The sequence below is a fragment of the Magnolia sinica genome, chromosome 3 (genome assembly GCF_029962835.1).
Source record: "Magnolia sinica isolate HGM2019 chromosome 3, MsV1, whole genome shotgun sequence".
In the NCBI taxonomy this organism is placed as follows: Eukaryota; Viridiplantae; Streptophyta; class Magnoliopsida; order Magnoliales; family Magnoliaceae; genus Magnolia; species Magnolia sinica.
Genome location: NC_080575.1, coordinates 63,114,999 through 63,134,143, shown reverse-complemented (window position 1 = coordinate 63,134,143; position 19,145 = coordinate 63,114,999). Strand labels below are relative to the sequence as shown.

The window sequence follows — 19,145 nt, the reverse complement described above, 5'->3', positions numbered from 1 at the left end:
GTGGGTTGGGTTGTAGTTGTGTTTTGGTAAACCAAAATTAAACAAGCCAGATTTTTGTTTGTTTGTTCAAACATGGTTGGTCACACACACACACACACATAGATGAATGCTCACCTGCACACCTTCTTATGTGAGCATCCATGCGCAGCTTTGCACACATATCTAAGGCGCAAAATTTGAATGATTAACGTGATGTGGCACCCCTTAAAACTTCACAAACCCAACTTTTAGCCCGATACAAAACTTTGGTGGGCCATGGCAAAAGGAAACATTTTTCTCCCTTGATTTGCATTTCTCTTTGCTATGGCCCACTAGAGTTTTGTATCAGGCTGAAAGTTAGTCCTATAGTGACCTTAAATTCTATACCCATGACACGTGTGCAAAGGTGCACATTCCTCTCTCTCTCTCTCTCTCTATATATATATATATATATATATATATATGCAAAGGTGCACATTCCTCTCTCTCTCTCTCTCTATATATATGTGTGTGTGTGTGTGTGTTGGGATGGGCTAACCCAACCATCTCATAACTCCAAGGGCATTCTGAATGTACCTTAAAGTATATTTAAGTGAGGTTGTGCTTGTGTAAGTGAACATATTGCCTCCCAATTTTGAGTGAAATGACTTAACATGAGACCTATTACCACATTTTGAGTGGTGGGTCCTTTGAGCTATGGCCCACTCATCCATCCTACGGTGGACGTCGTAAGAGGCCAATTTAAATCCTCAATTCACTGGTATTTACATTAAAATATTTATTTTTAACAAAAATAAAGTAAAATTAAAATAACCCAAAGGCCAAACTCTATTTTCTTGATATGTTTTGATTCCTTTGCATCTAAGCGCAGTGGATTCTTGAAATTTATAACTATTTTAACAATGGCCATACACGTGTCAGGCCTTATCTGGTGGAATATCTATAAAATATAACCTAGGCCAAAGCTTGCACTCGTTTCATGGTGAGCCAAAATACATAGGAACGAGCTGGGCCAAAGATGATTATGGTTCGTTAGATTCTAAGCCTGGCCCGTTATTCCAACATTTATACATCATCCAGTTCGTCCAATATATATATATATAATCTATGCTTGTAAAAACTAAATGGTAGATGAGTTTTCACGCACATATATAAAGAGAGAGGAATGCTCCCTTGTGCACCAGTTCTCAAGAGAACTGAAATTTAAACCGTTCATGTAATGCAGCACCCCATGAAACCCTTGGGGCCCAACTTTCACCCCGATTCAAAACTTTACTGGGCCATGGCAAAAGAGAGCAACAAATCAAGTGAGGAAACTGTTTCCTTTTGCTATGAGCCACTAAAGTTTTAAATCAGGGTGAAAGTTGGGCCCTAAAGATTTCATGGGGTGCTTCATCACGTGGACAGCTCAGATTTTACCTCCTATAATGGGAGATGAGTTCTGAAATGGTACTATTAGGTGCACCTTAAGGGAGTTTCGCATCAGGTGGAGCTGTTTGGGCCCTACCATAATGTGTGTCAAACATCAATACCATCATTCAAATGCACCATTCCATGGTGGGCTACAGCATTAGAAAAAAAATCAAATCAATCCATAACTTGGGTGGGCCAAACCACATACAACAGTTGAGAGGGGTTACCCTCCCATTAAAACATTCATAATCATTTATTGCGCTCACCGAGATTTGGTTTACAAATCTAGACCATCCATTGTGTGTGTCCCATTGGATGAGGGATCAAACCAAGTTCCAGCTACATCCAAAACTCAGGTGGGGCCCACCAACTACTTTTATAAGTTTTAAGCATGTCTTCACATGGTTTTAGATGGTATGGCCCACTTGAGTTCCAATACAATTGATTTTTGAGATATCCTATAACCTAAAGGGGACTCATCAAATGCACGGTGTTGATGTTTGACACACATCACGGTGGGGCCCTCGAACTTAGAGTATGATTTATATATATGGTAAATGGTACTATGAGGTCGACCTCATGGAACTTCACACGAGGTCCAGATGCGTGGCCCCACTGTGATGTGTGCCATACATCTACCCCATCAGCCGAATAAAACATTCCATGGTGGTCCACAAGCTTAAAAATCAAGTCAATCCATTACTTGTGTGGGCCACACCATGTACAACAGTTGAGAGGGGTTACCTCCCACTAAAACATTCATAATCATTTATTGCGCCCACCGAGATGTGGTTCACAAATCCAGTCCATCCATTGTGTGTGTCCAACTTGGATGAGGGGTCAGACCAAGTTTCAGCCGCATCCAAAACTCGTGTGGGCCTCACCAATTGATTTTATATGTTTTAGTCATGTCTTCACATGGTTTTAGATGGCATGGCCCACCTGAGTTCTGTATATGGCTGATTTTTGGTATATCCCATAACATAAAGGGGACCCATTAAATACACGGTGTTGATGTTTGACAAACATCATGGTGGGGCCCACACATCTTGACCTCATAGTACCATGTGTGTGTGTGTGTGTACACACACACACACACACACCTGATTGATAAATAGGATTAAATTTTTGGTTTATGACTAGCCCTGGGTCTTTATATGGTAGCCCAACATTAGCGCAAAGAAGAGTACACCTGAGACTCATGGACGGGCATAGTCATTGCCAATAATGATGCAACTCAGGCTGGTTGGATTGGGTTAAGGGTCAACCTAAACCTAATTTGAAACCCACGGACTGGCCCAACATCAAGACCTGTAAGCCTACGCAAACCAAATTCCAACACGTGGTACCCAACCCAAATTTCCCTATACCTGACACAACCCAGCTTAATCTGGCCAAACCCAACCTCAATCTGAGACAAATGCAGGTGATTATTCCTAACCTAACGTAACCTGAACAGGATTTGTTCAACCCAAAACCAACCTAAATTCAAAACAGGTTGGCACTATCCAACCAAACCCAACCTAATTAATTGGAGTTTGCTTAATCGCTTTTGGATTGGCCTGAACCCCTAATCGATAGCCCTACTTCTAACCAGGAACATCTTACAATTCACTATGGTTAGAATGGGATTGACTGGGTTCCACATGGACCATTGACTATGTTTTGTTTTAAACCATCCATTTGTGGGTTTAAAAAATGGATGCCTGTGATGGTCTAATGGTGGAATTTTTTTAATGCACCACCCATTCATGGTAGGGTGGCCCAACAAATAAATGGTGTAAAATCAGACGAACATGTGCTCAACTAGTCCCATAAAAATGGTATTGGTTATTACCTGAGTGCATCTTGAAGTTCCAAGAGATGAGCAGCATGGAAATTGATCCTTGCTGAATCTTCCATCGTGCGACCCTCTTCTACATTTATCCCCAATCCTGTCCATCAAAAGCTCAAAAGTCATATATCTCTCTCTCTCTCTCATATGCAAATAGTAAGTAGGTTTGTATATATTAAAAAAATTATCTTAGATGGTTATCCATATTCGATGATTATGCACTCAGATTTCTCTTGATGAAAGATGCACAATCCATGAATCTCTACATGTATAATACAAGTCAGTCTTGGACATTTTAAAACTCAATGGAGAACTTTGAATATTTTAAGAACATGAAAGGTATTTTATTTAAAATTAAGGGATTTTAGGAACTTGAAAATATGGTTGGTGTCTATTGTTTTGCTTTGATTTTAGCACAAAAGCCAACGTACTGCTTATATTCTACCCCAAGAAAGTCTACGCCTTGATTTTCTCTACCCAAACAAGGTTTCAATCTTCTCTCCTGGTTGCTTTCTTCTTCTTTCTTTATGTGTATTGCACGTGCTATGCCCCTTCTATGGATGGATGCCACTTGCCCTGGTAACCAAATGTTATGGCATGTGACCCCTGTGGTCACCTAATGAGAAAGTGCCACTAGCCCATGATAGAAAGGGTAAAACTATAATTTAATGTAATAGTCTTTGTCTTGATTATGGCCTTGCATTTGACATGCACACTTATTACTTTTTCATTGGCCTTGTCAAGAGTCAATTGCCTAGATAAGATGACACACACACTCTCTCCCTTACTAGCTCACACATCTTTACACATATTGTTGTGTAGGATGCCTTAGATTCTAGCCCTGTCTTGGTTTGATTGGTGTCTTTTTTCTATCCAAATGAAAATAAAGGTGTATTCTCAGTTTGCACATTATGGAGATTTGTATATATATTTTTTTCATTCGACCAAAAAGTGTGAGTTGGTTTGGTTCATCTAATTGAATGTCTCATTCGATCTGATCGAACAGATTATGCGGATTAGCACAAATCGAAGTATTTAAGTTCGATCGCAATTAGGGTTTCGTGAATAAGAGTGTCTTCTCTCCAAGTGGAAGGGTTTGCGAGGTGAAAGGGTTGTAAATACTTGTAAGCACTTGAGAATGGATATTCTCAAGGAACTAGGGTTTTTTTAAGCTTGCGCATTGTAATGGGAGATCAAGTGCTTTTGTAATAAAAGGTGGGTGGTGTATATTTTAAGGTTTTGATTATATTGGATCTCTACCACTTTTTATTGTGGTTTTTTCCGACAAGGATTTTTCATGCAAAATATCTTGTGTTATGTGATTGCTGGCTTCATTGTTTGGTTATTCTGTTTATTATGATTGTTGGATTTTCGTTGAACGTACTTCCGTAAAGTACACGGATTGATGTCAGTATTAGATCCAAATTTCTAATATTTAGGATTGACCCAGATTTATTGTGGCTCACAATTACATTATAGTAGTGTGAGACAAGAGCTGGAACTCAAACACGTGCCAATTTATCTCATCTGAGACATTAAGATTGTCTTTACATGTGGCCCGTGTGCCAATCTATCACATGTTATCAGCTATGTGGGACTTCAATTAATGCATAAGGGTGGACCCATTACGCACATGATCAACTAAAAAAATTAGGCAGACCATCTGCACTTGGATAATATCGTTTTAGAAGAAAAAAGAAGAAGCAAAAACGTGTTGCCCGCCTGATTAGTCATTAGTGGAGCGGCCTCCTTTTCCTGGTAGGTCATTTGTGATAATATGTCCAACACATGAAACAGATTGATTAGTTGCCACTTGTAAAGGTCTGCATGGCTGCAACCTACTGCATAAACTATTAAAAGTCATATACATACCATTCTCAGTGATGTAAATGGTCGGATTTCCAAATCGACTCTTAACATATAACACTAGATCTTTTATTCCTCTCGGATACACAGATGGTGGTACGGCCCCTTCTTGCTGTGCCAAGAACATTTGTAAGGCCCATGTTAGAAGCAACATGTTAGAAACATTGCTTAAATACATACATGCATTAATAGAAATTGCCATACCACAATTCCAATAGGTGTGCAGTCTTTCTTATCTGAAAATAAAGAAAGAAAATGATTGCCCAAAAATTAGAAATAGGATATAGTCAAGATCTTCAAGACATTGTTTGAGATCAAGGAAACAAGACTGAATTTGGTAAATTCATAAATTTGTCAAATACATGAATTTCTATAGGATTTGGATTTGAAAATTTCCAAAGTCTGTTGTTTAGGAATCAAATTATAAATCGATGGATTTGAAAAACTTTTATTACAAATAAATAACATTTTCTCTTTTAAGAGTCACTCATTTGGAGGATTTTTTAAGTTATCCAAGGATTTGTCTAATCCTTGATAAAAAAAAATTAAAATGAAGGACATTCAAAATAAAAGATCCCTGCCCCAAATGCCACAACCCAAACAGCCCCAGGAGGAGAAGAGAATCCAAATTTATGTGATTTAACAATCAAGCAACATCTCCATTCAATTCACCCAAGAAGTGGATGTATGATGGTTGTAAGTAAAATCTCCAGACTATCATTCAGTTCTTTCATTAATGAACAGCATGCCTGGCCAACAAATTAATGATCAAACACCGGCATGACAAGAGAAGAAGGCAGTCTAGGTGTCCGCTGTCGGAAGGATGTGATGAAAAGCCTAAAATTGAAGATTTAATTTTGAAAAGTGATTAGTGTACACTCTTTGTAGAGAATTTGTTCCAGGAAAGAGACAAGATCATGGAGGCTCTTGCTAAAAGGGATAGCCATTCAAGATTTAATGACATGTTTTGGGGAAGAGGCGACCTGTTGAGGGGAATTAGGGGTAAGGTTTTTATAGATAACATCGGCCTTATATATTTCCAAGTATAGTGAGGTCCATGCCCGTTCCCTTTTATGTTCTTTTTTTTCTTTGGGAAAATTGGTTTTTGTGGGGAGTCTTTGTTTGTCACACTGTCTTAGTTTGAGGGATTTTTGTATAGTATTTGTGATTCCTTGGCTGGTTTGTGGAGTAAATTTTTTTTTTATTTATCACTTTTGACTTTTGAGTTAGCCATTTATCAAATGGAAATAGATATTAATTATTGAGAGATGTTTGTATAAATCTTGAATAGAGCTGTAATGGCCTTTTGGCCCATATGCTCCCTCCTTATGGGTTTCTAAGATTGATCTTTTCATTAATCAAACACTGATGGTGTGCCCCCAACTTTACCAAAAAAGAAGGAAAAAAAAAAAACTTACCAGATTGCTCAACATAGTTGTCTCGAGAATAGCTCGTGGGTTCATCATCATACTTTATTGGAAGGCTCTTAGCATAGTATCGATAGTAGTAATTGAGACCAATAAAATCAAAGGAGCTCTTTATCATTTTAGTCTCTTTCTCTGTGAAAGTAGGAAGCCTCTCCTTCACTATAGCCCTCATGCTGAACGGGTAGTCTCCAAACACTATTGGCTCCAAGAACCTGAACAAAATCCATGTGTTAGACTTGTTGGCAAATAATATTTTCATCTTTTTAATAGAAACTAGGTTCATGTAAATCAATCAGGGATGTCTTAGATATCAATTTCTAGAAACATGGTTCAAAAAAAAAAAAAACTCCACGTCTAACTAGGTCGTCTTGATTTGTAGATTCAAATGAGTCTTTACTTTACTCAACTTGATATATAATAATTAAATCTAATAATACTAGTAACCAGCATGTGCACTGCATGTGTAAGCCACTGTTCCAAATATTTACAGCAATTCGTGTCCAACCCACCATTAATTGTTTACAGGGAAAGTTTGGTATTAAAACAAAATTAGTAAGTAGGGTCAATTGGCTACTAGACAATGCATAAAACTCATATTCCACCTCTAACATAAGTATTTCTCTTTAATAATCCTTTAAAAACTAAATATATAGGATTGTTGTTGCTAAAATAAGAAACTCCCTCGCCCCAAAGCAACCAGGGGCAATCAAGAAGAAGAACATCCATATGCAACGGTAATGTGATAAAATCTACAGTTCAACTTATTAGTGGAACTAATAGATTTCAACTAAGACTATTATGTATCTTTAGATTAAGTTAATCCTCACAATTATCTTAACTTTTGAAGAGCGTAGTTGTATCATGGATAGCATCTTAAACCTTCAAGAAGAGATTGAACATTTTGATCTTATTTTCTTTCTTTAATTTAATTACTTTGATAAATTGTGATAGAACTTCACTTAATTTATAATTAGCTAAGAATCCATATTAGGAATAACTTCAAGTCAACATCACTGTGCCGAAGTTTGACAAGAGATCAGAAAAGCACATCGATCTATTTTTTCTTCTAACTATAGTATTATTTTGCTCATAAGATTCCCTATCGTGACTAGAGAATGGCTGTCGCCTGCCACTGGTGCCTCTATCATGAAAGATGAAAACATCAAAGATGATCAATACTTTTGATTTTGTGGGTCATCATATTGACAGACCATAGTCCAAAAGTCTTTGACAACTAAAAACTATCATATATAGTAGTCATCAACAACTATTTTTAGTCAATGGAAAAGGATTACACCGATCTAATGTCCTGTTCTGGATAAATAGGTATGTTGTTTGGTGCGTTGGTTAAAAGGCCCGTTCTCATAGATGTATGTGATAAACTTACTCCATTCATTTTATGAAAAAGAGTACTTCATAGGCAAGTGACTTGGTTATAGTAGTCATGTGTGGCTTTAAGACACCGTGACGGTGTTGTTTGCCATAAAGATCCAATAATGACTATGGTGATGGTTCAAGATGAGACCACCATTGTTTGGTATTCCTATGGATGCTGTAATTAATGTGTAAGAGGCTTCAACTATATATAATTATCTAGGTTATGGAGACCAATTCCCCTACTTGTACCAAGTAAGATGAGACCAGACACTGGCTAGTCCCAAGAATGATGAGATATATTAGACTTAATGGCAACTAGCTAGCCAAGGGCGGTTTGTGTTATCATGGATCTTGGTACCCTAAAAGTCCATGTCCACCTTAGTGGGATTGGACAACCTATAATCATATTTCAATGGTTACCTTATGGGTAAGGAATCAATAATGAGTTGGAATGGGCGCTTTTTACAATTAGGTTTCCTGTACCTTTGCACTACCCATATGGAACTGTAAGTGTTCATTATATTGATGGGTTCATTGGAGGATCACGTAAAGTCTCTAATTTGGGATGCTTGCATTGAATTGACTTGTTCATGTTCTAACTTTGACTAGTCCTTAGACTTGATGAATGGAGATTTTGAGGTCCTATTAATGTGATTTGGCTCACCCTAGGAGGTTACATTTGTGACTAACATACAAGTGTAATTAGGTGCATGCATTATGATGCAGTTGAGACCAACATGTTATAACATGGGATTCACTTGTTCTCCCGAAAATACATTGGTGGCTTAGAACTTGGTGATTGAATTGTCCATCAAGTCATTTTTAACAAGCTCTAACACTTACAAGGTTTCATATATTAATTTCTTCAAAAATTATAATAATTTATCTTTTGATTAAAATGTTAAAAATAGTTTTATTGAACTTAACAGATATCAAATGGTTAAGAACTTGAGGTCCATCTATTAGCCATGCATGGGATTTATGACTAAGGCTGGATACCACTGGTAGTGGAGGGATTTTAACCAATATAAGGTCATACATAGGCAACGTTGTAAACTTTTGATGGCATAAGGCATATACTAGAGTCTATAAGGGTGAGGAGACCATAATAGGTCCATCATTCTAAGACCATTACTACTTATAAATTAACTCTACTCCAAAGAGTGAAAGTAAGATAGAGCCTGGGACATGTTTACACTAATAGAGATGACAAAGGATGTGTTGGCAGGTCTAGAGCACAAGTTCAAAACTGAAGATAAGAACAACATGACAAGATTTCTTGTAATCCAGTTACTTGAGTAAATGATGAATGACAATAGTTGAATTCTTAATTAATTTCATAAGAGTTTATAAATTATCAATCAACTTTTTTTTCTTTTAAAGAAAAAAACAAAATGATAGAACCCTTCTTAGATGAGTCCGCTTGCAAAATTGTTCTAAAATTTGAAGGATCATTATAAAGCATTAAACGCTATGGGAGATGCTTATGCATGACTTCACTCAAAATCTTCAAATTGAATAGATTTAAGAATCTTGGCAAATAACATTTAGGATAGAATGAATCTGTGTATGGTTCGAGAGTCATCTTCTTTGATCATTGGAAAGATGGTTTTGCGAAGACATTAGGCGGAGATGAGGGCGAGAAGAGGGGCGCCGTCCAGGAGCAGAAGGCGGGATGCATCCGAGGAAGCCCGAATCCCTGGTCATGTAAGGAATACTAGTAGAGGGAGATCTCCGGGTAGGGCAAGGTATGATAGGCAGAGGAAATTCAGCGAAAAAGAAAAGGGTTTCAGTGTGTTTGCAGGCAATTTTCCTTTCGACTGCATGGTTGATGACCTACTGGTTATTTTTCAAAGGTATGGGAAGGTGGTGGATGTTTACGTTCCAACATTCCTTGATTCGGCTCGCCCGAGGGGATATGCATTTATTCGATTCTTGTACGAAGCTGAGGGTAGAGAAGCAATGGGTGTGCTGGATGGTCAACAGATTGATGGGAGGATTGCTACAGTCAAAGAGGCAAGACCTAGGGCTTTCGGTCAGAAGGGCCATCAACAGTCTGTGAATGTTCATAAGGAAATGGGTTCAAGAAATCCGAACTCCTATGCAAGTGTGTTGCTGAATGGGGGAAAGAGCTAGGTCCCCCATGTGAATGCAAGGGTGGGGACTGATTATGTAACGCCCTGAAATTCGGGGGTCGAGCATAACTCAGCTCCCGAGTTTCACAACATCACTTATGCAACATATTTAATGATGGATGTATGTTGTCTGTATGAGTGCATAAAACATGGAATAGATTAAGCCAAACTGCAAACATAATTCAGGGATAAGTGAAAGACGCAAGCGGAAGACTTAAAGAAATATATGTGTACATGTGCAAGTCCCTGTAATATGTATGCTCTGCCAGGTCATAATTACAAGTGTTGGTTTCAAAATATAAGTAGCAAAATGAAATCATCTATTATAAAGAAAACCCAGAATCCCCGTAGATCAGGACACGGCTCACATGAACCCGCCTGAGAACTGCATAAAAGAAAATGCGTCCTCATCATCCTCATACTCCTGCTCTGCCTCAGGGGTCGCGTCATCATCTGCATCTAAGACAGAGTCTGGTTGGTGTTGAAACACCATCCTAGAATGTGGGAGTGAGTGATCAACTCAGTGGAACTATACAGTAAAAGTTAATATGTTATCAAATCAATCAAGCAGTAATGATAAGGCAATACAATCAAACATATCCTAATTACTCATGTTAATGCAAGGATATATGTAGAAATGATGCATGCTCTCGCCTACACTCCCTCAGCGTCTTCATCTTACGGTACACATGACAACCTCCCGCAGTGCCAACGACGCCAATGCACATGCAATGCGGTTCATGAACATGATTACCAAGTTGTTATTAGTCCTTTTCATACAGCAGGATTGGGAAGCTTAGGTACCTTCCTCATATTAAGTCCCAAACGGTAATCCATTCTAGGGTCGTCAGTCTTAGACAATCTCATACGATCATATGGTTCTAGGTTGTTGCAAAGGGCTCGTCACCAATCAATGTATGCCTATCATACTTTAGTTACTACCCCAAGGCTCGTCACCTCAACGCAGTATCAAGGTATGTTCGAGGTCACTACAAAGGGCTCGTCACCAATTAATGTAGGCCGACAACACGAATATAGTGTCCCATACCACCATAATCGGCTCACGAGTTTGGTGTGCTCACTGGTCACTACAGGGAGGCTTGTCACGCCAGCGTAGGCCGACAGCTCGACCACGGTGTCCCATACCACCATGCCCGGCTCATGAGTCTTAGCGGATCAAGGTACAATGGTTAACGGGATTGCATTGGTAAGTTTGGTACCCTAGATTCAAGCAATTGCGACTATACATGGTGTACATCCACCGGGACAATCGGGTTACTTGACAAACTCGACTAGCACGAGCACACGTTGAGTTGTATGACATAGAGTGCGCAAACACCCCGTGTGGCCAAACCACTGTCGACAACCCTAATACGACTCGAGTTCGTCAAACACGTCCTACGTGGCGAAAACAACCTCGGCCACTAACTTAAGGTTTGTTACCGATTTTCTAGACTATTTCATAGTCCCAAACACATTCAATTATAACAGATATTCATATTAACAATTTAGAACAGTAATAGAACAACAATTCTAATCATACAATATGGAAGCATTTGATGAATATCAACTTAACATGGATTTATACATAAGTAGTACTTGAAGTTAAACAACAAAAGATGTAAATTACATATAGGAAATCATACATATCAATAGGGCAGTTGAGAATCTCTTCTCAACGCCCATAAATAGGTTAATATAATACACACTTAACCATTTAGACATTTCTACAAACACTTAGACTACATAGTCCAACATACATGACGTATGTTGGTGATAGCACACCTTTGGACAATTTCTTTTGCCAAGGAGTTGACACACATACAACTAGCACAATTACACAACAATTTATCATGGCAAACACATGTTCGTATTTCATACGTATACGATACTTTCTACATATACATGGAATACACAAATCTTAATATATCTCATAGATATCAGGAATGCAAAATAAACATCGCATTTAACATGTGAAATTACACTCACAACAATAATAAACCATTAACCGACATTGAAAGCCTTGAAAACCATAACCTATACGAATATAGTCTGCACCTTAAACTAGAAAATGTGCACAGATCTGATTCAGATGATAAGTCTTCATCAACGACGACTAGAAAACCTAAGGCATGAATAGAAATGAGCTACATCAACACTTAGACTATTCTAAGCTCTAAAACAGAATTAGGGTTTGACTGACTTACCCAAGAATAAACTTAGAATCACCGGAATAACGATTCAAAAGTGATGGTTAGGGATGCAGAATAACAAGGAAGAATCTCTAGTTGATTCACCAACTTCTCTCTCACTTTCTCTCTCTTTTCCTCTCTCTCTCTCTCTTAGTTAGGGTTAGAAAATTCGTATGGAATTGAGAGTGAGGGTTTTAAGGTCTTTATATAGGCCTAAAATGGATGAAAATAGCCCCAGGGCTAAGGTATACTTAGGTTATAACCAAATCAGGTCTATATTGGTCCAACGGAGCACTTCTGGTGGTCTTTTTTCCACGTGCGGTCGCACTTAAGCGCACTGACCATGGATCTAGGTCAGTCTGAGTTTTCATAATGATTGGATTTACAGATCAGCCGTGGCGGACCACTCTCAATTCAACGGTCACCGAAACTCGATCAGGTCCACTGGCACTATGACATGCCGGGGCCATCTTCCCTGATCCGAGGGTAAATTTGGGTCAGAATCCAATGGTCAGAAAGCTTAGAATCGGCGCGCAGGTGACACGACTCAGATTTCATAACTATATATTTAATTTATCTGCTTTCTCACACTCTTTACTCCGGACTCAAGCAAATCGACTCAGGACATCATCTGGACTTGATTTTTGAGGTGATGGTCAAGCCCAGCAAGGAGATTATAATTGTCTAAGATCATCGATATCAGACTTTCGACGCACGGTCCAGGTCTGATACAAAGTTTCCAAGTACTCCCGAGAGCAACTGGATTCAGCGTTAAATCCTATATTTCAGAGTAACATAGCGCTAACGATTCTACAGGTTTTGAGTCCTGTAGATCAAATTTAAAGTGATTAGTGCTAATTTCACAAGCAATCGAGTTTAACGCTATTTAACCCACACATAACTTCTAAGGAAAAAAATGGAGGTAGTACTCGAGTCTTGGCACGAAATTTTTCGGGTCATTACAATCTACCCCCCTTAAAGAAAAACTTCGTCCTCAAAATTCGTACCTTCTCATACTCCTCAAGGATCTGAGGATAGCTCTTTCTGACATCAGCTTCAGTCTCCCAAGTAGCCTCTTCTTCACTATGATGCGTCCACAATACTTTCACAAGAGGGATGACCTTGCTACACAATACCTGCTCCTTCTTGTCTAGGATACATGTCGGTCGTAGTACATATGTGGCATCCTTGCTCTACTGCACTTGCTCCCAACTGATAATATGCGAAGGATCAGGAACGTACTTCTTCAGCATAGAAACATGAAATACGTTTTGCACGCTCGCAAGTGGTGTGGGCAAAGTAAGGCGGTATGCTATCGCTCCCACTCGATCCAGTATTTGAAATGGACCAATAAATCTCGGCGTGAGCTTTCCCTTCTTACCGAACCGCAGGACTCCCTTCATAGGGGAAACCTTAAGAAATACATGGTCTCCAACCTCAAACTCAAGTGGTCGCCGCCTCGTATCAGCGTAACTCTTCTGCCTGCTCTGGGCCGTCAGAAGTCGACGTCGAATAATGTCAACTTTCTTTGAAGTCGCCTGTACCAACTCTGGACCAATCAAACTATGCTCGCCAACTTCTGCCCAGCAATGTGGTGCTCTATACGGGCGACCATACAATGCCTTGTAGGGAGCCATGCCGATACTCGCCTGGAAGCTGTTGTTATATGCCAACTTTGCATAAAGGAGACAATCATCCCAACTGTCCTTGAAATCCAAAACACAAGCTCGCAACATGTCTTCCAGAATCTGATTCACACGTTCCATCTGCCCATCTGTCTATGGATGAAACGCGGTGCTAAACTTCAATTTCACACCCATCGCTTCCTGGATATGAGTCCAGAAGATAGATATGAATCGCGTGTCTCTGTCAGACACAATCTCCAAGGGAACTCCGTGCAGACGTACAATCTCCTTGATGTATAACCTAGCCAACTCGTCTGCAGAGTTTGTAACTCTGATCGGTAAGAAATGAGCCGACTTTGTCAATCGGTCGACGACCACCCAAATAGAGTCATGTCCCTTCCTCATTCTCGGCAACCCTGAAATAAAATCCACAGAGATGAAGTCCCACTTCCATTCTGCTATGGACATGGGCTGAAGCAGTCTAGGAGGTCGGTGATGCTCTGCCTTGACCTGCTGGCACGTGAGACAACGGGATACGAACTCAACAATGTGAACCTTCATGTTGTCCCACCAATAGGATCTCCTCATATCTTGATATATCTTCGTACTACCTGGATGCATTGCAAGCTTAGAATTATGGGCAGACTCGAGAACCTCCCGTCTCAAGTCAGGAATGTCTGGGACACATAGCCGGCCATGATATCGTAGGCCCCCATCTGAACCAACACTCCACTCGGAGTCCTCATCTGTACTAACCTACTTTCTCATCTTCACCAATAGCTCATCATCTGCCTGAGCTGCAATGATCTTCTCGTCAATGAGGGGCTATACTCGAATGTGTGTGATAACCTCATACGGCTCTTCTACCATAAGTTTCTGCTCAAAGTCTCGCACAAACTCTATCATGTCCCATTCAGCTATCATTAGCGGAGCCGCAAACTCTATAGCCTTCTTGTGACTCAACGTGTCTGCCACAAGGTTTGCCTTGCCCGGATGGTATGAAACATCGAACTTAAAGTCTTTTATTGTTTCCATCCATCGTCGTTGCCTCATATTCAAGTCACGCTACGTGAAAATATATTTAAGGCTCTTGTGGTCGCAAAAGAGCTTGAACTCCTCTCCATAGAGGTAATGTTTCTAGAGCTTTAATGTGAAAATGACAGCTACCAACTCCAGGTCGTGTCTAGGGTAATTCTCTTCGTGTTTCCTCAACTGTCTCGAAACATATGCAATCACCCTGTTCTTATGCATAAGGACACAACCTAGACCAATACGAGAGGCGTCAGTATATATCGTATACTTAACCCCTTGCTCTGGCAATACTAGCACAGGGGCAGACATCAACTTGTCCTTCAGCTCCTGAAAAGCTATTTTCGCCTTTTCATTCCAAGCAAACTTCAAGTCTTTCCGTGTCAACTGAGACAACGGTCTGGCCATCTTCGAGAAGTCTCATATGAAGCGTCGATAATAGTCTGCTAGACCCAGAAAACTTCTCACCTCAGTAACCGAACCAGGCTGCTTCCAGTCCTGAACTGTAGCTACCTTAGCGAGATCGACTGTTATCCCTTCCTTGGACACCACATGTCCTAGGAACTTGACTTCCTTTTTCCAGAAATCACATTTCTTGAACTACGCAAAAAGCTGATTCTTTCTGAGAGTATCCAAGATCGTTCTTAAGTGCTCCTCGTGCTCTTCCCTACTCGCAGAGTATATCAAAATGTCATCGATAAAGACAATGACGAATCGGAATAAAAATGGTCGAAACACCCTATTCATCAGATCCATAAACACGGCCGGTGCGTTCGTAAGACCGAACGACATCACAAGGAACTCATAATGGCCGAAAATAGTCCTGAATGCGGTCTTCTGCACGTCCTCATTCTTGACGCGCAACTGATGATACCCTGACTGCAGATTAACTTCGAAAAGTACCGTGCCCCCTTCAACTGATCAAATAGATCATCAATCCTGGGTAAGGGATACTTGTTCTTCACAGTCACCTGATTTAACCTACGATAATCTATACATAATCGCAAGGAACCATCATTCTTCTTAACAAACAGAAAAGGTGCTCCCCAAGAAGACACACTAGGTCGAATAAAACCCAACTTCAACAAGCCATCTATCTGCTTCCTCAATTCCTCCATTTCACTCGGAGGCATATGATAGGTGGGCAAAGAAATGAGTGTCGCGCCAGGCATGAGATCGATAGTAAAATCAATCTCGCGTTGAGGGGGTAATCCAGGAATCGACTCGAACACATCTTCAAAATCCTGAACTACAGGTGTGCTTTCAAGCGTCGAACTAGCAATACTCTCCAATAGAGAAGTATAATAACCAAAATAGAAAGGGTAACTGACCTGAACAGGGAAAGCAAATGTCTCACCCTCAAGTCCATGGATTGTCACCAGCCTAACTTCACAATCAATCTCTACTCGTATCTTCGTGAGCCAATTCATACCCAAAATGACGTCGTAATGGGATAGAGGTGCGACAAACAGGTCAACTAGAATTAATCTGCTCCCTAGATCAATCAAACAACCCATACAAATCTTGGTAATATCAGAGGAGGTCCCTGTAGCGGTAGTGAGTGTCACTCCCTTCATTGTAACAATGCTCAAACTCAGGCGTTTAACTACCGCATACGGTATAATAGAGGTAGTGGACCCTGTATCCACTAACAAGGAAACGGGAATACCTTGGATGTGAGCTGTCACCTCAAAGGATCTCAGAGCCAAGTCAGCCCAGGCGCTTTAGCTGTAAGCGCGTGAACTCGAGCCTGCTGCAGGTGATTCAGCGGTGGAACCATGGGCCGATGAGGTGGCCTGAAGCGAGGTACAGAAGGTCTAAAGGATGGGTGAGCTGACGCTGAACGAAGGGGTGGAGGAGATATAACCTGAGGCAGCGGACGGCTGATCCTCTGCGGTGGAGTAAATCCACTGTCCCGCATTCGCATAAAACAATTACGATCTGAATGTCCAATCTTCCCACAGTACGAACAACGCAAGTTAGAACGCATCGGCTGAGCGGGCGGCGCTGCACGTCTCGGAGGAGAATCTGCTCGTGGCCTCTTGCCGAGAAATGGTGTACTCGAAAAGTCAGGTCGCGGTTTGGGAACCATAGGTGCTCGCATATAGGACGACCTGTCCCCATCCTGCTCAGCTCGCAGGGACATGCTCACCAACTCAACATAAGAAGATATGCTAGCACAACACATCTTCGATCGGATCTCAGGCCTCAACCCCTTAAAAAAATGCCGCATCCGCATCGGTTGATCACCCAGAAGCAATGGAGCATATCGACCCAGCTCAGTAAACCGCTTCTCATACTCCATCATCGACATCCCTCCCTGACAGAGGCGAAGGAACTCCCTTTCCTTCTCGTGTCGGTACGTAACCGGAAAATACTTCTCGTGGAAGCATGCCTCAAACGCCTGCCACGTCCACTCAAAACCCTCCGCAACTGTGCGGAGAACACTATCCCACCATAAACTGACCTCCTTCTCAAACATGAAGGAGGCAAGCTCGACCTGCTCAGCCTCAGAATTATGAAGTGGCATCAGCATCTTAGAGATGCGGTTAGTCCAGTACTCGGCCTCCTTGGGTCTATGAGAACCCACAAATGTGGGAGGTCATAAGCGCTGGAATCGCTCAAATGTGCCGCTCGCACTAGTTTTCCCAGATAGGTGCATAGGTGAAGCAGGTGGAGTCGCCCACATCGATTGAGCAAAGATGCCAGCCATGGAAGATAAAAACTGCTGCTGCTAGATCTGCTGCTGCTGCATCAACAACATCATCTGCTCAAACCTATCAGGAGGTGGAGCGGATGAAGATGTATAAGGCGTCGACGCAGATGCACGGTTCGGCTCAGGAACCGAAGGCGTGACTGGTGTAGCCATGGGTGGTATCACAGGAGGCGGCCCAGCAGCGGGGCCAGTAGCTGGCTGAGAGTCCGACCTAGCACTAAAATGATACGGGCCCGACTGTGGATCCGTCTGACTATCGCCTAGGGGAGAAACCCTGGCAAGCGACTCGCCCAAAGAGAGACGGGCCGAAGTCTTCGAACCCTTAGGGGGCATATCCTACATTCAACAGAGGATGCAACCTGTGAGATTCAACATCCACATAATCCACCCATACAACATTTACATCACAACACAAGAAAAACAACATGCATTTCATTTAACAAAATTGTCGCAATACAAAAAGTGCAGCATTACATGGATCGCGACAGAGAAAGCATGTGAGCTCATACAACTTAAGCTTCAAACCACAAAATAACTTCTAAGCTACTACGCCTCAAACGTCTACACACAATAACAAACAACAAAACAGAGCAAGGGACGACTACATCTACAGCTACTTGTCAGAAACTGGAGATGGAGGAGGGGCACCCTTATCCTACAGACAACATAGGATAGACTTCAAAGTACGAGACATCTTCTTGAACTTATGCTTCAAGAGGCCTCGAAGATTCATAATATCCTGACGTAGGACAGCCTGACCCTTCTCAAGCTGAGCTACATGGGCATCCCTGGTAGCTTGATCTGCGCCCTGCTCTGGTGCCACAGGAGGAGAACTCTCACTCGTGTCCTGGGCCTCCACTTCTTCCTCATCCTGCTCTTCTTCTTCTTCTTCTATCTCAGCTCCACCTTCACCATTACTCTCTTCCTCATCGCTCTCAGTCTCATCCTCACTTTCTTCAAGTGAGGCTTGTCGTCGACGAGGCCCAATGTCCATCTGATTAAGGGTCGTCTCATTAATGTAACGAACAGGCACCGGCTTTTTTTCCCCAAGCCTGTAGCCAAACTCATGTGCAAGCTTACAAATGAGTCAGCCAAATGGGAGCGATTCGGTCCTCCTATTCGAACGAGCGATAAGGACAATCTGACGCAAGATGTACGTTGGCACACATCCCTTCTCTCCTTGCCCCACCTGATACAGGAAATCTACCATTAGGCGCGTACACTCGCTGCGGTTGCTCCACCTTGGATAAACATTGAATGTGCACATGTGGTGAAGCAAGCGGAAGTCGTCCGTCATGTTGGTAGCTAAAAGGCTTCTATTTGGCTGTCATTCGACCAGATGACCACACACGAACTACGTATGGCGATCCCTCTCACGTGCACTACTCAGATTCTTCTCTTCTCACTAGCATGAACCTCGCCAAGCGGCACATTCAGGAGTCGGGATATCAAAGCGACGTTGATCGTGGCCTCCCGATCTCTTCCGCAAGGGATCTTGAACTGCAAAGGCTCCAGTGAAGGTTCCCGAATGTGGGCATAGAAAGCTTGGACA

The 19,145-nt window shown here is 41.4% G+C and overlaps 1 protein-coding gene across 1 annotated transcript in view; it reads right to left on the bottom strand.

The window, feature by feature from the left end:
• Positions 1-19,145, bottom strand: part of LOC131239972 (beta-glucosidase 12-like) — a 52,700-nt gene that overhangs the window by 1,263 nt on the left and 32,292 nt on the right. The window contains exons 10-13 of the mRNA XM_058237945.1: positions 6,511-6,731; positions 5,297-5,328; positions 5,099-5,204; positions 3,230-3,326 (exon numbers count right to left, since the gene is read on the bottom strand). Of these exons, the coding sequence (XP_058093928.1) occupies positions 3,230-3,326; positions 5,099-5,204; positions 5,297-5,328; positions 6,511-6,731 (456 nt within the window). The remainder of the gene's footprint in view (positions 1-3,229; positions 3,327-5,098; positions 5,205-5,296; positions 5,329-6,510; positions 6,732-19,145) is intronic.